Raw genomic sequence first — 23,859 nt, 5'->3', positions numbered from 1 at the left:
TAATAAAATATAGTTCCCATATAAATGTACCTTCCTATATGTAGATGCGAGATGCAATGCACCCTTCTCTAAATAATCCTACCGGCGCCCATGATGATTGATGATTAAGATAAGATAAGATAAGATTTACTAATTTAGCCCATTCAGTGCCATTGACGCCCATCAGCGTCTTGGTGGACCCTCGTGTGACGCCGCTGACGCCGATGGGCGTCTATTCTGCAGAAGCGTCGGCATCGCGGCATAGTACTTAATCTGGCGCTCGACAATGAATGGGTTAATTATGGCCATAATTTAAGGCCGCTTCCAACCGAGGCAACTAGAGTTCTATGGGGGAGGCCTATGTCCAACAGTGGACGTCCTATGGCTGATACGACGATTATGATAATTTAAGGAAGAACATCAAGATAAAAAGTACCCTATTATGTGATATTCCAGACATCCAGCTATCTACTTACCACACTTTATTTTTCAAATCCAGCCGTTTTAGCGTGAGAGTCACAAACACACACACACGCACACACACATTCGCATTTATAATATTAGTAGGATTTTACTAACCTATAACAAACAAACAACAATAATCGTGTATCTAACTTTATTTAAACATAAACACCTCTTGTCAATACTAAGTCGTAGATATTTTACATTTCACACACTAACATGTACACAATAACATACAATTCACGCAGCCATATCAATAGACCCGTGACATAGGCGCCAAAAGCTATGGCATTTTTATAGCCTATATGGCGTCCCACTTCTGGGCAAATGTTTCCTAATGGCGTTTACATAAACTAAATAAACTTAAGTAGAAAAAAAACGGCATACTGATAATAATAAATTTAAGACCAATTTAATTTTTTCGTACTGCATCATTTTTGCCATAATAAAAACTTCTTCGTTTTAAAGAATGTGAAAGAATTACAACAATATTAACAAGTCTCATGAGTATTTAGAAAAGTATGCGTTTAAAAAAACCGCCAAATTCATTATTTCGAAGTGTCATTTATCTTAATTTTATTCTTAATCACAAATTTAAATGTCATTAAAGTAAAACTCCATAACTACATAATTTTAACCCGTTGATTACTCCTATGATCCCAAGTGTGATAAAATTTTACTGCCAAGGCCTTACAATTAGAAATTCAAATTTGTCTGTTAGCCATGGAACATCAGGTAAATATTGTAACGTCAATTCAATTCAAATTTAGGAAAAGTGGCTCCATCAATTTTTTGATGATTCTGCCAGTGTTGAGGTTGACAGAGACACGGTGGGTAGGTGGACGACTTGTTTGATAATTATTGTAAAGTCAGTACAGTGTGATGATAATGTTTACTCCCCATGCCGTATGATTACAGCTATGATCATAATTCTGTTACGTAAAAAAAACACTCCTGTGACCATAGAGCGCTCCACAGATTAAATAAGTGTACTTCTTTTGCTAACAATCGGTTAAAAAAGCGAGACATTAAAGAGTACAAAATAAATCGCACATGAAATAAAAACTGTCGTAACTCAAAATTTGGGGCTTTTGAGTGAAGTAAATACAAAAATCGAGCAATTTTTTTTTTCGATCTTTCTGTACACTTAACTCAAAAACCCCCAATTTTTAATTACGACAGCTTTTGATTTGATGGGAAATTAAAAGTCGAATATAAAATGTTTGTTTCTCTTCCATCACTTGTCTACTCTTTTCGTCGTACTCTTTCTACTGCCTCTTGTTTTTTGACAGTACTTATACAATTATTCTAACCCAATTCACTGCTATGCGCAACAATACTCGCGCCATTATGTGATATCACATTCTAACCAATAAGACATAATCTAGAACATGGTAGCACTGTAAAGTGAAAAAAAAGTTTTTTTCTAACAAAGTATTCACTCTCTTAAAAACTTACATGATAATGAAATATTTTCTTTTACAATTCGTACAAAAACTACAAAGCAAACATAATTAAACAGTATAGAATCAGAGTAAAGCTATCACCAAATCATCAACGAGGTACAAGCCTAAACATTTAACTGTAGCATCTAAATTAACTATATTTTTGGCAAAATCAACATTGCCGTTACGATCTCGCAAATTCCTATAGGGAAATTATTAACCCACATAAATCTAAATAAATAGTAATAAGTAATAAGTATAAATGCTACAAAATCTTCTAAGCGCACCAGTATTACCAAGGCCACGTTTATACCCCTCGGCTCTATACATGCTCCATGTTATAAAATTAATCCAGTATGTTTCAGGAGATATTAGGCTGAACGCCCTTGTTTTTGTATTTGTTTAAATATATTGTATGTTCATATTGGAAAAAAAAGATGTCAGCAGGGCTACTACGAAACTCGAAACTTGAAGTTCGTGTCGTGCGTTCCCTCTGACACTTAAACTATTTAATACGAGAGCGATAGGGACGGTACGATACGAACTTCGAGTTTCGTAGTAACCCTGCAGGGCGGGGGATCGACCTTCGCTCGACAGACAACCATAACTTGACCCGTTCACTCGTACGCATACCATTGGCTACGAATCTGGGGATGAGATTACCCCTGAAGAAGTAAGACTTTAACGCAGACATTTATATTCCCTAATTATTTAGATTTATATACACGATTACAGCTGATCAAGCCTAAGCAAGCGTGTAAGTTCAGTTTCACGAAGCGTGACCGCCATTTTTAATTCTAAACAGTGTACTTATCTACACAACAGCAGTGCTCTTCCGTCGTCGTGAGGACCTCTTGGGGGTTTCCTGGGAGTCGGGCTTGCGGCGCGTCCGTGTGTCCGTGTCGGTGTTTGTGTTTGTGTTAGTGTTCGTGTCCGTGGGGAGGAGCGGTGTCTGTGCGCTCTTGCGGCGGCTGCGTGTCATGACAGGACTCGACTTGTCTTCTGCGTTCTGACGGGACAACCTGAGGATTTCAAGTGTTTTTTTCAGGTGTTTTTACGAGTATACTGTACTCAGCAGCACAAAATTTGGCCCACTGTACAATACAATACAATAACTCTTTATTGAACACAAAAAACACAGGTTTATGGAGATTTTCTAAGGTAATCAAACAAAATATACAAACACACGATAATTACTTGTTACTGCATATATTTGGAGGGCCTGCTTAGGAGACGAGCCATGAAGGAATTGCCTTAAAACTGTCACAACCCCTAACTTTTAGTGCATTTGTACACCATAAAGCAGCGTTTCCACCAATAATGTGCGAGGATGTGTTGCGAGGGATGTGTTTTTCATTAACCAATAGAAACGCTTCATTTACACATCCTCGCACAGCACATCTCTGGTGGAAACAGCTGAGCGGAGCGAGGCGAGGTTAATGAAGCGTTCCTATTGGTTAGTGACATTCCTCGCAACACATCCTCGCACATCTCTGGTGGAAACCCTGCTTAAAATCATTCTTTTAATAAGTAACTCAGGGGACGTCACCATGGCAACATGGTACACTAAAAGTTCACTGACCCATTATAAATATTCATTATGAAGACTCACCTAGACCGCCTTCTGGGCGCCGGCTTATTCTCTTTCTCCTCCTTAACCTCCTCTTTAACCTCTTCCTTAACCCCGACCTCTTGGACCTCCTCGTTCCCGCAGCTGGTGTAAGACGTGGGGGAACTAGCCTCTGCCTCTTCGTGGAACAGCACCATCTTAAGCTTCTCCGGCTTCTTGGAGCTGATCGGGTATTGCTTGAGGATGCTGCGGGCTGGAGTGGCGAAGAGGTTCACCGGTGTCATGGTTGGAGTTTGCTAAGTAAGAAATTACGTGGTATTAATTAATTTATTGAATCAGGCGATAATTTGCGGATCAATGAAATAAACATAATTACTTTGACCTTTAACAATTACTTTGCTCACCCGCGGCCTTATGAACGCTATGTTATGTATTGGTTTGTTAGTCTAACATCTGGTAGTATGGTGTTGCTCTGAAGATGAACTCTGATTGAATGCGAAACGCTCCAGCAATACAGCATAGTGTGGTGGTAGTCATAGAGTTGGGTTTGTGTGTGTTTTGTTACAATGTGGACGTGGCATTTGTTACATAGATGTAGCTATCGTAAAGACGCGGATGAGCAAAGTAATAATTTATAGTTAATTAATACTTCAACAAGTAATGCCCGATTCAAAAAATGACTTAGAAATTTGATTTTTTCACTGATTAAGGGGTAGCAGAACACTTGTATTCTTGTTAACCCCCGACGCAAAAAGAGGGGTGTTATAAATTTGACCGCTGTGTGTGTCTGTGTGTGTCTGTCTGTCTGTGGCACCGTAGCTCTTTAACGGGTGGACCGATTTGAATGCGGTTTTTTTCTAATTGAATGTAGCTTTTCTAGCGATGGTTCTTAGACATGTTTTATCAAAATCCGGTCAGCCGTTTTTGAGATATTGAACTTTGAAGTGACAAAATCGGGAGTTTCCAACTTTTTTTTGGTTACGTAATTTCTAGCCAAGTTGATACCTCCATCGAAGCGTTCCTAATAAACCTTTTTGAGTGACATGGACAAACGGACGACAAAGTGATCTTATAAAGTAAAGTAAGGATCCATAAAAATACACACCATGAGAGGAGAGACACCATCAATATCCACGTTCTTGCTCATCAACGACGCTCGCAGCATGGCGAAGGAAGTTGATGTCTGAAAATGTAAACGCAACTACTTTATTATCGATAACAATACACTCTTGCAGGTGGTAGGACCTTGTGCAAGGTCCGCCCGAATTGCTACCACCATCTTGCTCGCTAATCCTGCCGTGAAATAGCAGTGCTTGCACTGTTGTGTTTCGGCGTGGAGAGTAAGACAGCCGGTGAAATTACTGGCACTTGAGGTATACCTACCGTACCTTAGGAAATCTCTATGTATATACTTGTATTTTCTTTACTGCTTACTGTGTTGGTGTGCAATAAAGAGTTATTGTATTGTATTGTATTGTATTCCATCTTAGGCCTCTAGGTTGGCAACGCATCTGCAATACCCCTGGTGTTGCAGATGTTTATGGGCGGTGGTGATCTCTTACCATCAGGAGACCCACTTGCTCGTTTGCCATCCAGTCGAATAATAATAATAAAAAAAATACACAGAAGAGGTAAACTTCGCTTGTTTGTTTGTATGTGTGCAAGTATTTTGGATGGCGAACAATTTTTTGAATTTTCATCCTCTTGCTGTCGGTGGCTGATTGGCGCAAGTCCTTTACCGCGCGCCTTCGACCGTAAAAAAGGCGGCAGTCAGCGACACTTAAAAAAAAAAATCCGGCGGACATATATTGGTGCGGTTGTGCTCTGTTTTGTAAAATAAATATTAATTGTGATTATAGACATTGTAAATATTTTTGTGTGTAAATAATAACAAACTTTATACGCCTTAAAACTAGTTAAGTGGCGGTGCGGACTATTGCGGCTTTACGGATTAGCGAGCGTCATACATCGAAGTCGGCTTCATTGAGGTATGTTGTTCATGAATTGTTCTCTAAACATAATGCTGCACAGATGAGCAAATAAGCCACGGCCTTGGTAACAATCACTGTTCGAAGGTTTAATTAACAGTATGCTTGTGTGGACGACCAGATAAGACTTCGCACACTATAACAACTCAACCCATTCAATTCGATTTGACGACCAGATGGCCTAGTGGTTAGAGAACCTGAGGTCCCGGGTTCGATTCCCGTGTCGGGGCAGATATTTGTATGAAAAATACGAATGTTTGTTCTCGGGTCTAGGGTGTTTAATATGTATTTAGGTATGTATCTATATCTATATAATTATATTTATCCGTTGCTTAGTACCCATAACACAAGCTTTGCTAAGCTTACTTTGGGACTAGGTCAATTGGTGTGAATTGTCCAGTGATATATTTTTTTTTTATTTTTTTTTTTATGTTAAATATTGAAATCTAAGCCTTACGCCGTATTTCTTACAGTACAATTATGTACAAATCAGCGCACGTAAAAAGAGCTCCTGGCGACACCTGTGCAGTGAGCGAAATACGGACCAAATTGGCGACGGAGCAGTGGGGGACGCGGGAGGGGGCGTAGGAGCGCGCGCGGCCGTCACGCCATTGGCTTGTTAGTTGACAGATGCGCAAACGTATCCCCTCCACTAGCCACCCAGAGCTCTTTTTACGTGCGTTGACTTGTACGACGCGTGGTTTACGCGTCGTAAAGTATCTATTAAGTATTTATGAATCTTGGGGGTTTTTTATATTGTTTTAACTTATACGTTTACTAATGTAAGATTGTATATGTGTGCTTTAAATAAAATAAAAAATATATTTTTTTCAAACTGTAAAATTCTGCCAGTGCCCATACACATGTAGCGAATAATGTTTTGCCGTCGTATTTCTCACTCTGAAGTCACACTAGACCCATTATTCAAGACTATCTTTTTGTATTTTTTTTTATGTAGAATTTTTTGGACTATAAGGTACCGACGACGCTTGAATCATGAACTTTTTTAAATTTTGTCAAATTAAGGGTTATTTGAGATAGCAAGATAAATACTAGCTTTTCCGAAAAAATACGATGAACAAACATTATTCACTCGAAGTTCCCAATCCGCCTGCGTGGGAACTGCAGCCCAAACCCTCTCATTCTATGATGTCTGTGCCCAGCAGTGGGACGTATATAGGCTGGGATGATGTTGACTCGATTAAGAACCAACCTTAGAAGCAGAAGCCTTCCTAGCCTCGCTGGACAGCACACTCTTCAGCAGACTGGACTTGTTGGCGGGCGTGGCGGGCCCCGAGCCCTGCTTCTTAAGAGGCGAGGACACGCTGAAGAAGCCAGCGTCGAAGGTCTTGCTCTCCGGCGGAGTCACGGACTTCTCTGACTCGAGTTTTCGGACGACTGAGACTCTTGATTCTTCTTGGCTTTTCTTGCGGCTGGAAAGAGCAGTTGGATTTTTAAATCCTTAATATTTATAATCCTTAATATGGTCTCGCCGGAAGACCAGCGCTGGCTCCACCAAAGGAGTCCGCATTTTATGCTGAGGCAGGACCATTTCGGGCACATATATATATATATATATTTTTTGTATTTTGTATTCTCATTTTATTTTATTTCACTCTATTATTATTATGTTTTTGTTCTGTATCTATTATTTATGTGTGTGTCCCGAATAAATCTTTTCATTTTCATTTAATAAGAATATAATGCAAAATAATGTTTTAGGATTCCATAGCCAAAATGGCAAAAACGCATCCGTCCGTGACTTACATTAGAGACTATTAGTGCTAGAAAGCTGTAATTTTGTATGGATACATGTAACAACTATGCTAACAAAGTGATAAAATAAAATGTAAAATGTGTAATTTAGTTTTTATTGTTAGTTTAAGTGTTTAATCTAATTACTGTACGGTGGTAGTGCTGATGGAACCAAAATAAGCCTTTTCTTTCTTTCTTAAAAAAAATTTTTTTTGGTACATCCTATAAATGTGAAGCAGGATTTTTACTCGTCTAATCTTAGTGTGGGGCATCGTTGGATTGGTCTTTTAAAATCAAAGCGTCGCGAAGATGACTTTCCGATACAGGGATTCGTTAGCGAAATGGAAAGTTTAAATTTCATATGTTTGAAATCGAGCTTCTGTCCTGGGCCCTTCTAAAAGGTAAACCGTTTGTTTATAAAATTTTGACTTCATGTCATAATGAGGTCAACTAGTCGTATTTGAGCTTGTTAGTGATCTTAAGGTAGATTTTGACTAAAAGTAGAAGGTCTGATGAAGGCAGTTCAGCTAGGTAGTACCTGTAAAGCATGTTTTAACTATAGGTCTTCTGGGAAGGGGTGTATGGGTCTCATGAGATTTACCAGCGATCATGTCCCTGAGGCGGCTGGGCCCGCCGGGAGCGCCGGGCTTGGGGCGGGCGGCGGGGCGCGCGAGCCGGGCGGCGCGGGGCGGGGGCGAGGGCGGGCCTCCTCCGTCCATTCGCGCGCGCGCAGCTCTTGCAACTTCTTGAAGCGGATGTCTACGTTCTCCACCTGTTAAACCGGCTTAAGTTCAGCTGTCACCATCATCATCATATCAGCCGTTGGCCATTCACTGTTGGAGATAGGCCTTCCCCATAGACTTCTAGTTCCTTCGGTTGGAAGCGGCCTGTATCTACCGTGAACCCGCGGCTTTAATTAACCAGGTCATCCGTCCATCTTGTGCCGAACCGCGGTCTCCATTCGAGAACTTTTCGGCCCCACGGTCATCTGTTCTCCGTGTTACATGGCTTTTTAACTATGTAGGTGACCCTTGCTCTTCTACGGTTTAGTTCAGCAGAATCTCAATTAATTAAACTAATTACAAGTACCCCTCTCCACCTGGCTTCAATGCATGCTACGCCTCCACTATGCATTTTAAGCCATCTTTCATGCATCGTACATGTACATTTTTTTACATTATTTTACATGCATCATCTTGCAAGTTGAATTTGACCCTCCCCCAGCCCCAGTAGTCAAATTGACTTGAAATTTGGCATACTTATGTAAATCTGGTGACAATACAATAATCTGGCAGTGAAATCCTAGTAGTCTGACCAGGATCGTCTCTGCCGGACGGAACTCCTCAATGGTAAATAGTATTGACTTGAAATTTGGTACGGAAGTGTAAGTACGTACAGTCGCCAAAAAAAAGAAGCTTATATTAAAAATGAAATATTTAACAAAAAAGTTATTAGTTTAGGATCACGTTTCCAGGTACCTGCATGAAGAGCATGTCCCAGAAGCCGGCGAGGTCTGCGGGCGTGACGAGCGCGGCGCCGGGCGGCGGGCGCGCGCAGCGCTCCACCAGTCCCGCGAACTGCTGCATCTTCTGCGACATCAGCAGGCGCGCCTGGCCCACCGCCGTCAGCACCAGCTCCTGGGGACAAACGTTTTTGTTTACAAAAAAATACAGTGCTTGCCAAGAATTACCAGGGGTTCCACTAGGCTTCGCCTGTAACGCGGGGAACCTGTTAAAATTATAAAATAGAATTAATAACAAGCTTAATTAGGATACAAATCTTGAGTTTAGCTATAAAACTTACTTAAAACTTTTTTATTTTTATTTGTTACGTATGACACTTGAGAAAAAAGTTATGGACTCATGTTTACTACCCTGTTTTACATATGGCTGCCAAACATGGACATATAATAATAAAATTGAAAATAAAATACAAGTATGCCAGAGAGCTATGGAAAGGAGTGTATTAAACATACAAAGAATTCACAAAAAAAGAAACACAGAGATAAGAAAAACAACAAAATTAATAGACGCTCTGGAACACGCGAAAAAACTTAAATGGAAATGGGCAGGTCATATTGCACGCATGAATAAAGAAAAATGGGCACAGTTAGTAACTTATTGGCAAGGTCCAACCAACAAGCGAAAAAGAGGTAGACCGAAAGAAAAATGGGAGGATGAATTAGTGAAAAATGCTGGCGAAAACTGTCTTACTAAAGCAAAGAACAGACACTTGTGGAACGAAATGGAGGAGGCCTTTACCCGTTGAGGGGTCCATATTGTTTTTTTTTTTTTAACTAATTGCTTTTTATTATGAAATGAAATGTTATGTAATTTTTTTAAGTATATGTAATAATTGGTGTAATGAAATAATGATTGATTTGAATATGTAATGCATGCACTTATGATTATAAATGATGATGATTGATTCAAAATGGAAATAAAGAGGCTATAATAATAATAATAATAATGTATGAGAGGGAGACAAGAAGAGTCATTGGTCTGACACTCTGGGAATAACACCTAGGATACTTTTAATTCCGACATTTCCATAGGATTGGAACCTTTTTACACACAAAATGCTAATATCTATCACTGAAGAAAAGCTTGAAATTTTACAAGTGTTCTGCATACCTGATTTCAAATAAAAGAAACCGCATTCAAAACGGTCCACCCATTTAAGAGCTATGGTGCCACAGACAGACATACATAGCGGTCAAACTTATAAGACTCCACTCCACTTTTTGCGTCAGGGGTTAAAAAAACAAGCCTACTCTTATCTCAAAGGGCTGGCAACGCATTCGTAATTCAACTTATTTATGCTATGGGTGTCCATGGGCAGCAGTGATAGCTTTCCACCAGGTGACCTCCCTGCTTGTCTCCCTATCATATAAAAAAAAAACACGCCACAGGTAGAGCCTAATTATATTACCTGAACAGGTTCCGGCAAGACGGTCTGTGCAAAGATCTTGTCCCACTCTTCACATATGCCTGTGATACGAGAGATCTCCGAGTCCAGCTGCCTCCGGAAATGATTTACGCTGTCCATATTGCTATTGTCTTCATCCAACATCCCTGTAAGTAAAAAAATCTGTTTAATAAAATAAAAGAGATATTCAAAAGTTTGTTTATAAGTTATCATCCCAGCCTATATATGTCCCACTGATGGGCACAGGCTCCTCTCAGAATGAGAGGGGCTGGGCCGTAGTTCCCACGCGGGCCCAGTGCGGATTGGGAACTTCACACACAACATTGAATTGCTTTGTAGGTTTATGTAGGTTTCCTCATGATGGAATGTGTAGGTTTCACCATAAACTTCATTCAACTGCTAGATTTAATTATGCAAGCCTCTTCTCATAATAATAGGCCGCGACGGTTAAGTACCAAGACCTAGCTGATAAATCTCTAACATGCAACTTAGATAGCTTTCAGTTAGGAGGTCTTGGTACTTCACCCGAGGGGTGATTAAATTAAATAAATCAAACCTTCAGCCAGCTTCTTCTTCATCTCTCTCCTGGCATTATCCTTCCCTCGGGACATTGTGACGCATGGACTAATATTCTTGACCTCTTCAATGATCTGCTCCGGTGTCAAAGATGCTACAGACTTAGGGGATCGGAGCTTCTCCTCTGAACTGGACTCGCTTCTTGGAACATTCTTAGGTGTACTCATTTCTAAGGACACTGATGACGATGATGTCATTCCTGAATCCGAGGATTTAGCGGATTCAATGGATCTTGTGATTGATTTTCTTAGTTTAGGAGATGGATTCTTGAGTTTTCCTTTGGTCTTTTCATTTGGTTTGAGAGTCACTTTGTCTGGTTTGTTTGTTTGTAAATTTGGCTTGTTTAATACTGTTTTGGATCGTGTTCTTGAGTTTTGGGTAGTTTTTGGCAAAACCGGCTCAAAAGTCAGGGCTGGTTTAGTTTTATTGTTGGTCTTTTTTTTTGCTACAGGCGCCAGAGTGGGAACCTTTGTATTTTTAAACTGTGGTGGTTTAAATGCAGCATTACTGGGAGCAAAAGACTGGGGTTGCTTGGATTGCTCACTACGTTGCCTCAAGGCTTGGGACCTTGTGACACGACCAGAAGTACTTGGCACAGGTCTTGGCGGTGGAGGGGGGCCCAAACGTGTTCCGGTGTGAAACCCCTGCTACAAAAGGTTTTTTCTTCTGTGCAGCCGCTGCCTTTTTCTTCTTGTCTTTCTCCTCCCTCCATTTTTCTAACTGCTGTTTCCTGTGCTCCCCTTTTAGCTGGACCTCAGATATTGGAGGTGGCCGTGGACTCTCTTTGGGTATGTTCCGTATCCTGTCAAAAATTGACAGGCGACTGCTTTTTCTATTCTTTATATTGGTCTCCAGCCGCTTTTGGACCTGCAATTCGAATTCATACTATTATTACAAATAGTAGGTAACTGTGTTCTTAAGTAATGTAAGATGGTACCTGAATTATGTGAATTAATGTTGTTTTCAATTTTGCTTACTGTTTCTAGCTAAGCTATAAAATAATAGATTTAGCATCAACATCTTTCTGTTATCAATGAGGAACTGAACTGAGATTGCTACACTTAACACTCATAATTCGGGCACCTAGTACACAGGCGTCGTTCACCTACCGCATGCATTTTTAAAGTACACTGCGGACTATAAAACTATCACTAATTAAATGTTAGACAGTACCCCTCCAGCCACGCTCACAAACTGCGAAGGCTTAACTTTGTGGGTCTTCGTTGGTTGCTGCTTCAACAAAGCAACTAAGTCGAAGCTTCTATCTGAAAACGAAAGAAATCCAATTACCAAACCAAATAAATAGACATCACAAATCTTGGTTCTAAATTTCGTTCTAATGAGAAACTCATGAAAAAGCGAAGGGTATTAGTAAAATAATGTTACTTACCCATTACTGACCTGAAAAAAAAAACTTAAACAAAATTAATTAGACACAAACCAACAAACAAATCAAAATTTTAAAATAACTGCATTCACTGTCAAATGTCAGAAAAAAAGTAAAAGTATATAGACAATTTAAGGCTTGATGTGGAAGCCAAGGCGTTATTCTGTAGCTTGAATTTCAATGATATTTTGGCCATGTTAGCCAACATAGTGCCATTAATTATTATTTATAAGTTATAGTAATTTTTACTAGCCAACTTTAATTTAATACGCAAAAAACGGTTATGAATTTTTTAGCTACAAAGATACCGTTTATCGAATGTTCTTTTCGTTCTCAGCTAGCAACATTCTAAGTGGCCACGGCGTGGCATGGCAATCTTGTTTCCTTCTTCCGTCCGGCTGTCAGCTGATAGTCCCTTGCTTTTGCTTTCCAAAACCTATTTCGATTTTCGCAAAGAAAACGTCAGGCACCATTCAACATGGGCTCGAAATACGCGATCAAGAGCTAGTTATAGCTGAAATATTGCTCTAATTGTAGTGTTATCGTTATTATAGTTTCATTTTACATGTACGTTGTGTAACTCATCAATTAGTCGAAAATGGATACGTTTATCACAGGATACCTCAGTTATGGCGTTTGTTGATCACTAAAAAATTCGTTCGGTTGATAATTTACTTTATATTTGATGTCCGTTTTTCGTTCGTGATCGTCTGTTTCGTTCGCGTTTACGTGTTTACTCGAAATGGTGAAGGAGAAGCCCAACTCTATCCGGATCTACGACGAAGAAGGGTTCAGACGCCGTGCAGCTTGTATATGTGTGCGATCGGACGCCGAAACGGAGGTTAGCATGACAACTGTTGGTCGCTGCGCCTGTTCGTTCCTTCTCTGATCGTGTGAGATAATGATTTTGTGTTCGGGCAGGTGTTGTTAGTGACATCTTCCCGGCGACCGGATAATTGGATCGTGCCGGGCGGCGGCGTGGAACCCGAGGAGGAGCCCTCGGTGACGGCGATGCGGGAGGTGCTGGAGGAGGCCGGCGTCATCGGCAAGCTCGGCCGCTGCCTCGGCGTCTTCGAGGTATGTGTTCATCTGACGCGACGTAAACATAAAACTAACATATGCTTGGAATACCTTTTATTAAGAAGTCTTTTCATATCGTTCTTTTATTAACTGTAGACAGATGGGATCATGCTAATCTCAAAGAACATTTTAAATAAAAGTAATTAGTTTGTGTAAAGTTATGTCCCAGATCTCTTATGTTGTAACAGATTTTCAATCAACACATACATTTGCACTCCTTGAGTACCTAATAAAGTTTATATTCTCTTCCTAAGACGCAAACCACTACAGATTTTATGAAATAATGTCAAATTTCTGAAAATGAACATTGAACTGGTGCCAGCTGCATGAAAGTATTTAATTTACTCTTTTATAGCAATCTCTAACCACCTACGGCTCAGTAACCTACATATAGGTATCCTCCTGAAATGTACTTCATAAAAAACAAATTGTTCATTACATAATTTGAAATATGTTGCAATAATATGCAAAATATCAACAGTATTGACTCACATCTAGGTCTTAAGTACTACATCTGTTAAAAACAGTCAGGATTTGAGTATCTAGGATCTACTGCAATGTTACATTACAATTGTTACAAGTGAAGAAAATAATGTTGTGCGTCCTTAATGATCTACATACATTAACCAACATATCTATTAAGCAGGTATGTGGCTTGCACCCTAGGTTTGGTCATGGACATAAGGGGACTTAGGCCAGGCTAAGCTAGTTTGAAACTACTTTGGCGAACTACTGACGTCATTATATTAGTCAGTTTGCCTAATGTGGCGACTGAACTTTGAAACTGAATCGATTAAGTAACTTCATCTTTATCTGCCTAAGGCAATCAAACTGGCATTGTTATCTTGGTACAACACAATACAGAACAAAATTTTCAGGGTGCCCTGGTTCGATTGTGCCAGCCTCCCCACGGATTTACTTGTGTGGGCGTTTCGAGTGCGGTCAGGACATGTTCCATTGAATAAATTTTTAAGTATAATGAAAGTAGTTCAATCCCCCATGTGCATGGATTGTAATAAGATTGAGGACTTAATACATTTTTTGGTGGAGTGTGTATTGACTAAGGATATCCGCGAGAGGTGGTTGAGTGATTTGGACCTGTTCAATGGTGCAGTGAAGTGCAGTACGAATTTACAGGTTCATCAAGCACTCCTTTACAGCCAGATAATCTGGACATCGCAATAGGAGTGTTTGATGAATGTGGACATCGAGTCTTTCAATGAGGCTGGCTTAGTCACACAAGTGCATTAAAGCCTCAAAAAAAAATGGAATAAAAATAAATAAATCTAGTTTTGCCACTGTGGTGGCATAATGTGGCCGGCAGATATCTTGATCAGTGATTAATCAATGATCACACATCATTCACCTAATAAGAAGTTTGCAGCTACTTATACCAATCATTTCCATTTGGTGAAAACCACAACATTCAGTTTCAAATTCCGATTTTCAAAGTAGTGATAACAGTAATAAATGTGGTTCAATGTGCGTTAGACAGTAATCCCCCAGATCCTTCAAGGTCTCACTCAGATGGGAATCCAATTATTACAGCGCCACGCCACTACTGTGCCACTGTTGCAGGTGGTAGGACCTTGTGCAAGGTCCGCCCGGATTGCTACCACCATCTTGCTCGCTAATCCTGCCGTGAAGCAGCAGTGCTTGCACTGTGTGTTTCGGAGTGGAGAGTAAGACAGCCGGTGAAATTACTGGCACTTGAGGTATCCCATCTTAGGCCTCTAGGTTGGCAACGCATCTGCAATCCCCCTGGTGCTGCAGGTGTCTATGGGCGGTGGTGATCTCTTTCCATCAGGAGACCCACTTGCTCGTTTGCCATCCAGTTAAAAAAAAAAAAAAAAAAAAAAAAAACTGTGTGCTGTGTACTGTACTATATTGCTATATTTTGCGCGTAAGAAATTCAATGGTGCGTGTGAAGTTCCCAATCTGCACTGGGTCAGCATTGAAGCCATAGCCAAGTCCTCTCATTATGAGAGGACGCCTGTGCCCTTTATTGAAGACATATGAATCATTTTCAATTTCGTGCGGGGCCCCTAGGTAATATGCCTACTCCGCCAAATGTAATAGCTAATCCATCCCTGGTTTTACATATCAACCGCTTACTTTCTTAACATTGTATCTGGCCACATGAAATTGCTTTAGAATCATCTTTGTGTTAAGTATGATAGAGTTGATTTGTTGTATACAATTTGGGTATATGTTATGCCTATCCAATTTATTAAAAGTGTAAACAAACCAATTTCATCAAAATTCTTGTGTAAACACTCACTGGATCGAATCAATAACACATTTAGCTATAATTTGTGTCTTTTAACTAGATGTCTAATCACTTTTTTTACCAAAATTCACTTGGATTTCAATATTTATTTTTCATTTGGAAAATCTTCATCAAAATCTGATGTTATTTCTTGATTGAAACATGTGTATAATCTGTAGTAGCATAGACTAGTGTAGAGATGGTGGAAAATTTGACATTTTCAAAATCGATGCGCGGATGAATAAGCGATTTTTATTTACTTTCCTTAAAATTAAAAAATAGTTACTGCTTTTATATCGAAAATACAAACTGAGACATGGATGCACAGAAAAACCAGGTAAAGAGACCAGCGCTGGGAATCGAACCCAGGTCCTCAGCAATCCGTGCTGCGTGCTATAACCCCTACACCACCGCTGGACAAGAATCTAGACACGAATTTTTCCTATGCATACATATCTCAGGTTGCTTATTTCTACTACGCTACTTTTGCAGCAGCACTAGCGACATCTATGTTCCGCTCTCATCGAGAGACGTCACACTCTTTCGGAACCAACCACTCACCCAGACAAGAGATGTCGCTACTAAGCAATCAAATTATGATTGGTTTTTTGGAGTCTTTTTGTATTTTTTATTTCAACTCCAAATTTGTTACTTTTACGGGTATCCCGTGAAACCATATCGAAAATACAAACTGAGACATGGATGCACAGAAAAACCAGAAAAAGAGACCAGCGCTGGGAATCGAACCCAGGTCCTCAGCAATCCGTGCTGCGTGCTATAACCCCTACACCACCGCTGGACAGGTATCTAGACACGAATTTTTCCTATGCATACCTATCTCAGGTTGCTTATTTCTACTACGCTACTTATGCAGCAGCACTAGCGACATTTATGTTCCGCTCTCATCGAGAGACGTCACACTCTTTCGGAACCAACCGCTCACCCAGACAAGAGATGTCGCTACTAACGGTTTTTTGGAGTCTTTTTGTATTTTTTTATTTCAACTCCAAATTTGTTACTTTTACGGGTATCCCGAATACCGGAATACGGTGCCACAGACAGACACACGACACACAAAGCGGTCAAACTTATAACACCCCTCGTTTTGCGTCGAGGGGTTAAAAACCGTTTTTTGATTAGCTAAAGCAGATTCCATGTCCATAGGTGTGGGGAGACCCTAAGTAAAAGTATCCGCATTTGCATGATTCAATCAATAATATGATAATGAATGATTTATTTTGAGAAACATCACAAACATACTAGCTACAAAGTACTAGCTAAAATACTAGCTGTTGCCCGCGGCTTCGCCCCCGTTGCAATATTTCTAAATAATCTCCCATAAGAACCTTCTCCTGACAATAACGAACTCAACAAAAAATAATTAGTGAAATCGGTTCAGCCGTTCCCGAGTTTTGCGCTTGGCAACACATTTTACGATTTGTTTTTATTTATTTAGATTTGCATAGCCCGTCTAAGAAACAAATAAGTATAGTGAATTTATTGAATCAGGCGTTACTTTGCGGAGGTCCGTATCAATGAACTAAAATAATTTCCTTGCTCACCCGCGACCTTATGACAGCTAAGCTTATGCAAAATATGCGTGTTCATGCAGTTCCTCCACCTCCACACTGTAAGAAGAAGAGATGGGTTTGTGTGATTTGTGTGTGTTCTTACAGTGTGGAGGTGGAAGAACTGCATGAACACGCATATTTTGCATAAGCTTAGCTGTCATAAGGTCGCGGGTGAGCAAGGAAATTATTTTAGTTCATTTATAGTGAATTTATTGTTGAGGGGATTCCAAAAAAGGATTTCAGTCACATTTTTGACAATATTATTGTTCAGTGTAGGTATAATGTACACACGTCTTACATAAACTTTCAAGTTAGTCTTAACTTATGTTGTATCTTTGCAGCTTTGGTATCTTAATTTTGTTGCACGACCTTGGTTAACTCTGAAAGTCAAATGTAATCTCGTACAATAACAAACTATTGCAAACGGTTGTTTCCCGACTTCCTTGTAACGGAAATGTGCATAATAGTGAAGTTACTAACAAAGGTTGCTTGTTGATTTTGCTGCACTTGGGCTTTATTTTATTAATAAGTCCACAATGGCTACTTGGAAATTAACGTATCCTGCTAATATTATAAATGCGGAAGTGTGTGTGTACGGGGGTGCGTTTGTGGGTGTGTTACTTTTTCACGTTAAAACCATTTAAAACGGCTGAACGGATTGGGATAAAATGTAATAATTATGTAGATAGCTGGACATCTGGAATAACATTAGGCTACTTTAAATTCCGATATTCCCACGGCATCCGGATAAAATCTTGAAATCTCAACCGCCAGGATTAAAAGACAAAATTGTTTGGAATTTAGTACGGTCAAGGACTAATTCATGAGCCTTGAGATGAGAATGAGTTTACCTTGTTAATTAATGCCATGTCACTATGACGTTTACTGTGAAATGGTTGTGGTGGTCCATGAATTTAAGTCCCTGACCGTACAATCCCGGAATTTCCATATCCCATAAAGGGATATCTTCCAGTTAATCTTCGAATGCTTGATAGGATAACAGAAACAAGGGTAGACACATCAGAAAAAGTTAAAAGAGCCTACAATGAAAAAAGTTAATCTAGTATTTTTTAGTTAATAAAATAGTCCACGATTTTACCTATTTTGAACCTGGTTCCATTTTAGGTTAGGTACTTCACTCTCACGTAAACAGAGCGTAGTCACAGCACCTATATGTGTTACAACAAGCGTGCATAAATATGTGATACGACTCTATTTCTAGGGCCGGAAGGACGTGTCAGATATTTTTGCACGCTCCGCTGTGGCAGATATTAATGCTGGTGACTGTACAATCAAAAACTCTGTGACGTCTCAAAAATGGAGGCTCGTCGGGTGCGTCATGGTCATATGCCATACAAGGAGTGCTTGTATGAGTGTAGCCTCAGTGATTCATTGCAAAATTCGATTAGCGGTGTCTTAGCAGCGGCCATCGACCCCGACCTTGTCTCGAGCGTTTGCTGTAGACGGCGTTCGTTACGGTTCTAATTACTGCCGAGTTTTTTAGGGTCCCGTGTCCGATGGGTGACATACGGAACTCTATTAATGTGGCTAGGCCATTCATCATTGGAGCGATTCAACCGCCTCATTTTCAATATCACATTTTTTATTTCAAGCATTTCTTTAGCTAGTCAGTGTCCTGTTTATTTATTTGTTTGGGTCAAATCTTGGAAGCTAAATTTGACCCACTTTCAGCGGTCCGATTGACTTGATATTTGGCATACTTATGTAAATTTGGTGACAATACAATAATAGTAATCGTGAGGGTTGCGGGTAACAGGGATGCAAGTGGCGAGTTGTCGTTTATTTGTGGCGGGGTTCTAAATAGGAGGCCTTTGTTCAGCAGTGGATGTCTTCCAGCTGATGATGATAAAAGCTGATGATGAAATAAGTGCATTATTATTGTTTCAAAGCGGCTTTATTAAAGCCCGCCTGATTTTTTTTATATTATTTCCAGAACCGCGAGCACAAGCACCGAACGGAAGTGTACGTCATGACCGTCACCCAGGAGCTGGCCGAGTGGGAGGACGCCCGCCTCATGGGCCGCAAGCGGCAGTGGTTCTCCATCGACGACGCGCTCGCGCAGCTCGCGCTCCATAAGCCGATCCAACGGCACTATCTGCAGCAGCTGCGCCGGAGCCGCAAGCCCGACCCCGACGGGAGCTAAGCTGGCTGGCAGGCTGTGAGTGGACCTGGTGTGAGAAAATGGCTGACGCGAACACGAGTAAGGCGGGGTGTTTTAACTTTTGCAGACGTTTATTTGGAGCGTGGTGTCAAATCTATCTGGGATATTTCAGCGAATTGTTAACTCAGCTTAACTGACTACCCCTGCATTATAATCTGCCACAGCGGGGTGTGCAAAAATATCAAACACTTCCTACCGGCTAGAGTCAAATAGAGTCGTATTGGAAATTTATGTGCACTTTATTTTATTAGATTATTAGTGCCGGTGACTTTAATGGTTTTTCAGTGTTTTTTTTTTATTCGGGATGTGGTGAAACCTTTGACGCTGTAGGGTCTCCCCACAACGCGCGATTTAGCCGATTAAAATGTTTTATGTCCACGCAATAAGAACGAAAAAGAGAGGAAACTTCTTTTTCGCTCATATTGCGTGGACAAAGCATTTTTTAACGGCTATAGGCGATTCCACGTCGATGGATGTGGGGAGATCTTTAATCGTGGAACAGCGGCTTTGTATGGCAACATTGGTCAACCACAGGCAAAAAATTCTGAAAATCATTTGCATGGGCGCTCAGTCAAACTTGCTTAATTATATGCTGAAATATTTTAATTAATTATAATTCACAGTGTATACAGTAAAGAGGCTCGTGATAGAAACTGAGGTTCGACCACAGATAATGATAAGTGGAATAGACTTAGACGCACGTTAAAAAAAAAGCGCGCGCCTATTTTTATAACAGGCCATTCTTTTTACTGGTTCAATCTATATAGAGTCGTCGATCTTGTTAATGACTCAAAAATGGGTTATTGCAGATATAGCAATTTTGTACTTTGAAAACACCAAAAATAAGGATAGCGTGCAAAACGTAGTCATCAGTTTAAGAAGGAAATACAAATGATGGTTATATTCCTCTTGTTAACATTATTGTGGGCTCGACAGTAAAAAGATGGAGGAAAAGTTTTGAAACAAAATTGCCGTGTTCAAGCATTTTAAGTTAAATAACATACCTATACTTCGTTTTTTTAGCATTAGAAAGAAGGTAAGCGATCTTGTGTCTTTTTATTGAAAAATAAGTCACAGCCAATATGTAACAATTAACAAGGTCATATAATCATTTACATTATTTTGGTATTATAAGTAATAGTAGCTTTTTTTAACGTTTTTCAATAAATGACTCGGCAAGATTGTTTACCCCGTTTCTAAAACTAACAAAAACGAAGTATATTTATTATTATAGTACTTTTCGGATAGGATGGTTACGGTGACACTTGCGTTTTCTCCATTCCACGCCATGAACGTTTCAGGCCAATAATTTATAAAAAAATATACTTGAATCCCGAAAGAACAAAAAAAAAATCTCCATAGCTGAAAAGATTTCGTAAACAAAAATCACTTAAAAATATTTTTTTATGTTTTAAAACTAAAAAGATAAATTTTAATCTCGTCAACTTTCATCGCGTAAAACGGAACTATTTCAATAGAGCTTGACTTTGCTTATCGACCGAATCGATTCCACAATCTTGTCTAATCGTTTGACTCGCATCATCTGTCAATTAGTACGAGAGCGAAGATCCTTAAATGCGTCTTTGTATCGAGTGTTTCGTATTGTTTGATGTTTTGAACTGTTACTTTGTTACTTAATTTTGTTATTGCAGTTTTTCTTAATTTTTTTACCGTTATTACTTTTGATAAAGTGCCAAAGAAGACCGCATGGTTTGTGAGATCCCGATAGACAAGCAAAAACACTTGCTACGCGGGTGAAGCCACAGGCAAAACTAGTTAAAAAATATAAACTAGTTAGCACTAATAAAAACGATTACACACCCTTAGCATATTCAATCGAGAATCGCAATAAATCGATTCGAATTTACATTGTCACAACCCTTTAATTGCTTAATGACATGTTTCACCGTACCCATCCTATCCGAAAAGTACTATAATTATCGTACCTAATAGCCTTCTTATAGCGGTTACAAGAGCGGCTGTCTCGTTTGATTCCCACTTTTCATGGTCTAATTACGATCCGAGTCTTATTTTACTGTATAAATAGAAATAAACATTTTTCTTTCATTAGACTTCAATAGCCCAATGTTACTTTCAATATCAAATAACTTATTTTAAAGCTCATACATATTTTATTCATATAAATTGTAAAACCATTGCTTATCTTTAGTTATGTTATGGTGTATTCTGAACTTTATTCTGTTTTATTTCAATGTTTGATGTTGTGAAAAAAGGTTGAAATTCGACCAAACTAGTATAAGATTTGCGCAGGATCAATACAATACGATACAACCTCTATAAAACAATTATATCTGGAATTAATACTTAAAAGCACTATGTTGAACTAAGTACCTTACTCCCCTTATTCATAAAAAGTAACAAATTGTTATTGTAATATTTATGTGTTGTCTGTGTCTTTGAAAGGCAGATGTGAGTGATGAAGTAAAACAAATGTTAACGTTACATAGCTTGGGGATCATCCGTAAACGTACACATAATTATAGGGGGGAAGAGGGGTCAGGCGGTTTGTGACACAAGAACAAAATAGCAATTAATAGCAACATTTGATCTTTTATGAATAGGGGGTTCAATGCCTAGAATTTTGCCGAGTGCTACTATCGAACTGGCTGTATCACACCATGGTCACAACATGTGACCCATTGCAATCTATTCACAGAAAATGTCATTATGACATTGTTTAGCCTGGCAGGAAGTTATGACACTTACTGTTAGAATGTTCTGTAGTGTGCCAGGAAACAAATGAATCAGCAATACAGTAGAGTGCAAAAATATGAACTTATCTATCCCTTCAAAAATATGTAGCACAGACTCTTATTCCGAAAGGCCGTAACATATTTTCGAGTAGTTTGAATACATACATATTTTTGCACTTCTATCTCAGAAAGCAACTTGGAAACAATACTACAATCTACTTTTAATCTGACGCATGTCAATTAAATTAAAATGAAAGCTAACAAATGCTAATATTACTGAAAATCTAGTTTTAACACACGCAAAGTTATGAATAACCGCTTACATTTAAACACCTTTATTTATAAGGAGCTTATGTTGGCAGACAATATTATTTGTCATTTTGACATTTACCTTTACAAGAACCAGACTAAGCATAGAGTGAACATAAAGATTTGTTAACTTTTACGAATATGTGGATAAGTCAGTGGTCAACCTTTTTCTTGTATCAGGACGTGCAGGGAACCACTTTTGAATATTAAACTTAGTTAAAATGAAGTCGAATATAATGTATAATGAAATTAGACAAAAGGCCAAAGGCTTGCATACTGATTGTACTGTCAATGGAATTAAGAAAAACTGTACTTTTTGCGATCATTGAGTCGGCGGTAGTGGTAACAAAATTTATTGTTGTTTTAGTTTTACAGCAAGCACATTATGTAGAAACTAGACTAGATTTACTCAATATATAAACATCCACTAAGTCCTAAAGTAATATCTCGTAAAATGGCTTAAAAACCTTGAATTCACTACAAATAGTGATACATCTAAAGAAAAATAAGCTCAAATTAAACTTGGACAAAAAAACTAATACCAGCTTAGAGCACTACCGCCAAATCAATAGTCCTTGTCTATTGTATAATAACATGCTAAAATAATGTTCTGTCTCATACGAATTTGTATGAATTCACGATAATCCGCATGCAATTTTATTGGCGTTCTTTAAACTTAAAGTACCTTTAACCTACTGAACATTTGATCCAAGGAAAAAAATAACTGGGGTACTAATAAAATTACGGGCGGCTTTCGGTTCATAATCTGATTCAATACAGATAAAGAGCGAGCTAACCTAACCTGTCGGAAGATATCTTGTAACACTAAAAAAGTTTGCCTTATTTATTACATTAGTCTTACTTGAATAATGATTACGTACATATTTATTTATTTACTTTTGCTGGGTATTTAATTAAAAAAAAAATTCACACTTGAAGACTCGAGCCAATTTTTAAATTACAGACCTTTTAATTTTTTTTTACATTATTCGCACAGTAATAATAAAATAGGTGATGCGCTTCGCCTGCGTCAGTTTGACAGATGTCATTTTTTTTTCTTAAAATGAACGAAGTTTTATAACAATCTGCCTGACACTCGCATTGGCCTGTCATTTTCAGAGTATCTGCCAGCCCTAGGTTAAGTTAGTGGACTGAAACTCGGCTAGGAACTTGTCTTATACCAACTTTGTCTCTTTGCTAAACTGAATAAGAGCCATTGTTAATTAACGCGTCTCAAGTTGGAAAGGGGAAAAGCACACGCGATTTGTAGTTGTAAAGATTTTGCTATTTAAATTATTTAAAGTCACAACCCTAACTAATGTCAGTTTATAGCGAATCTGGTATTTATATTTACGACATTAGAGTGCACTTTTGAACATGCGCGTGCGTTTTTCCCTAACGGGCTTTGATGAACGATACTACTAGATTCAAGGTCCCATACAAAATCAAAGCGAAAAAGTGGCCGAACTTATAGCGATATCTGTTTTACCTTCTAAATTAACTTAAAGTATACCTTAAGTCTAAGCAACAAAGATCCAAATAATAATAATTTTATTTAATACTTACGACGTTTTGTCACAAGACGAGCAAAAGCGTTCGATAAACAAAAGAACTTAAGTTTCAAAAGGATGACATTCTATTTTA

The 23,859-nt window shown here is 39.0% G+C and overlaps 1 protein-coding gene and 1 pseudogene across 1 annotated transcript; one reads left to right on the top strand and one right to left on the bottom strand.

Annotated features, from left to right (window-relative positions):
• Positions 1 to 580: 580 nt before the first annotated feature.
• On the bottom strand, positions 581 to 12,202 carry LOC141430101 (uncharacterized; annotated as a pseudogene).
• A 264-nt stretch (positions 12,203 to 12,466) lies between these two features.
• On the top strand, positions 12,467 to 20,041 carry LOC141430103 (diphosphoinositol polyphosphate phosphohydrolase 2-like). The gene is made up of 3 exons (XM_074090645.1): positions 12,467 to 12,931; positions 13,012 to 13,167; positions 18,965 to 20,041. Exons 1-3 carry the CDS (start codon positions 12,833 to 12,835, stop codon positions 19,172 to 19,174), a joined length of 465 nt encoding a protein of 154 aa, XP_073946746.1. The 5' UTR covers positions 12,467 to 12,832; the 3' UTR covers positions 19,175 to 20,041.
• Positions 20,042 to 23,859: the final 3,818 nt, after the last annotated feature.

The sequence above is a fragment of the Choristoneura fumiferana genome, chromosome 8 (genome assembly GCF_025370935.1).
Source record: "Choristoneura fumiferana chromosome 8, NRCan_CFum_1, whole genome shotgun sequence".
In the NCBI taxonomy this organism is placed as follows: domain Eukaryota; kingdom Metazoa; phylum Arthropoda; class Insecta; order Lepidoptera; family Tortricidae; genus Choristoneura; species Choristoneura fumiferana.
This window is presented reverse-complemented; position numbering and strand designations above follow the sequence as displayed.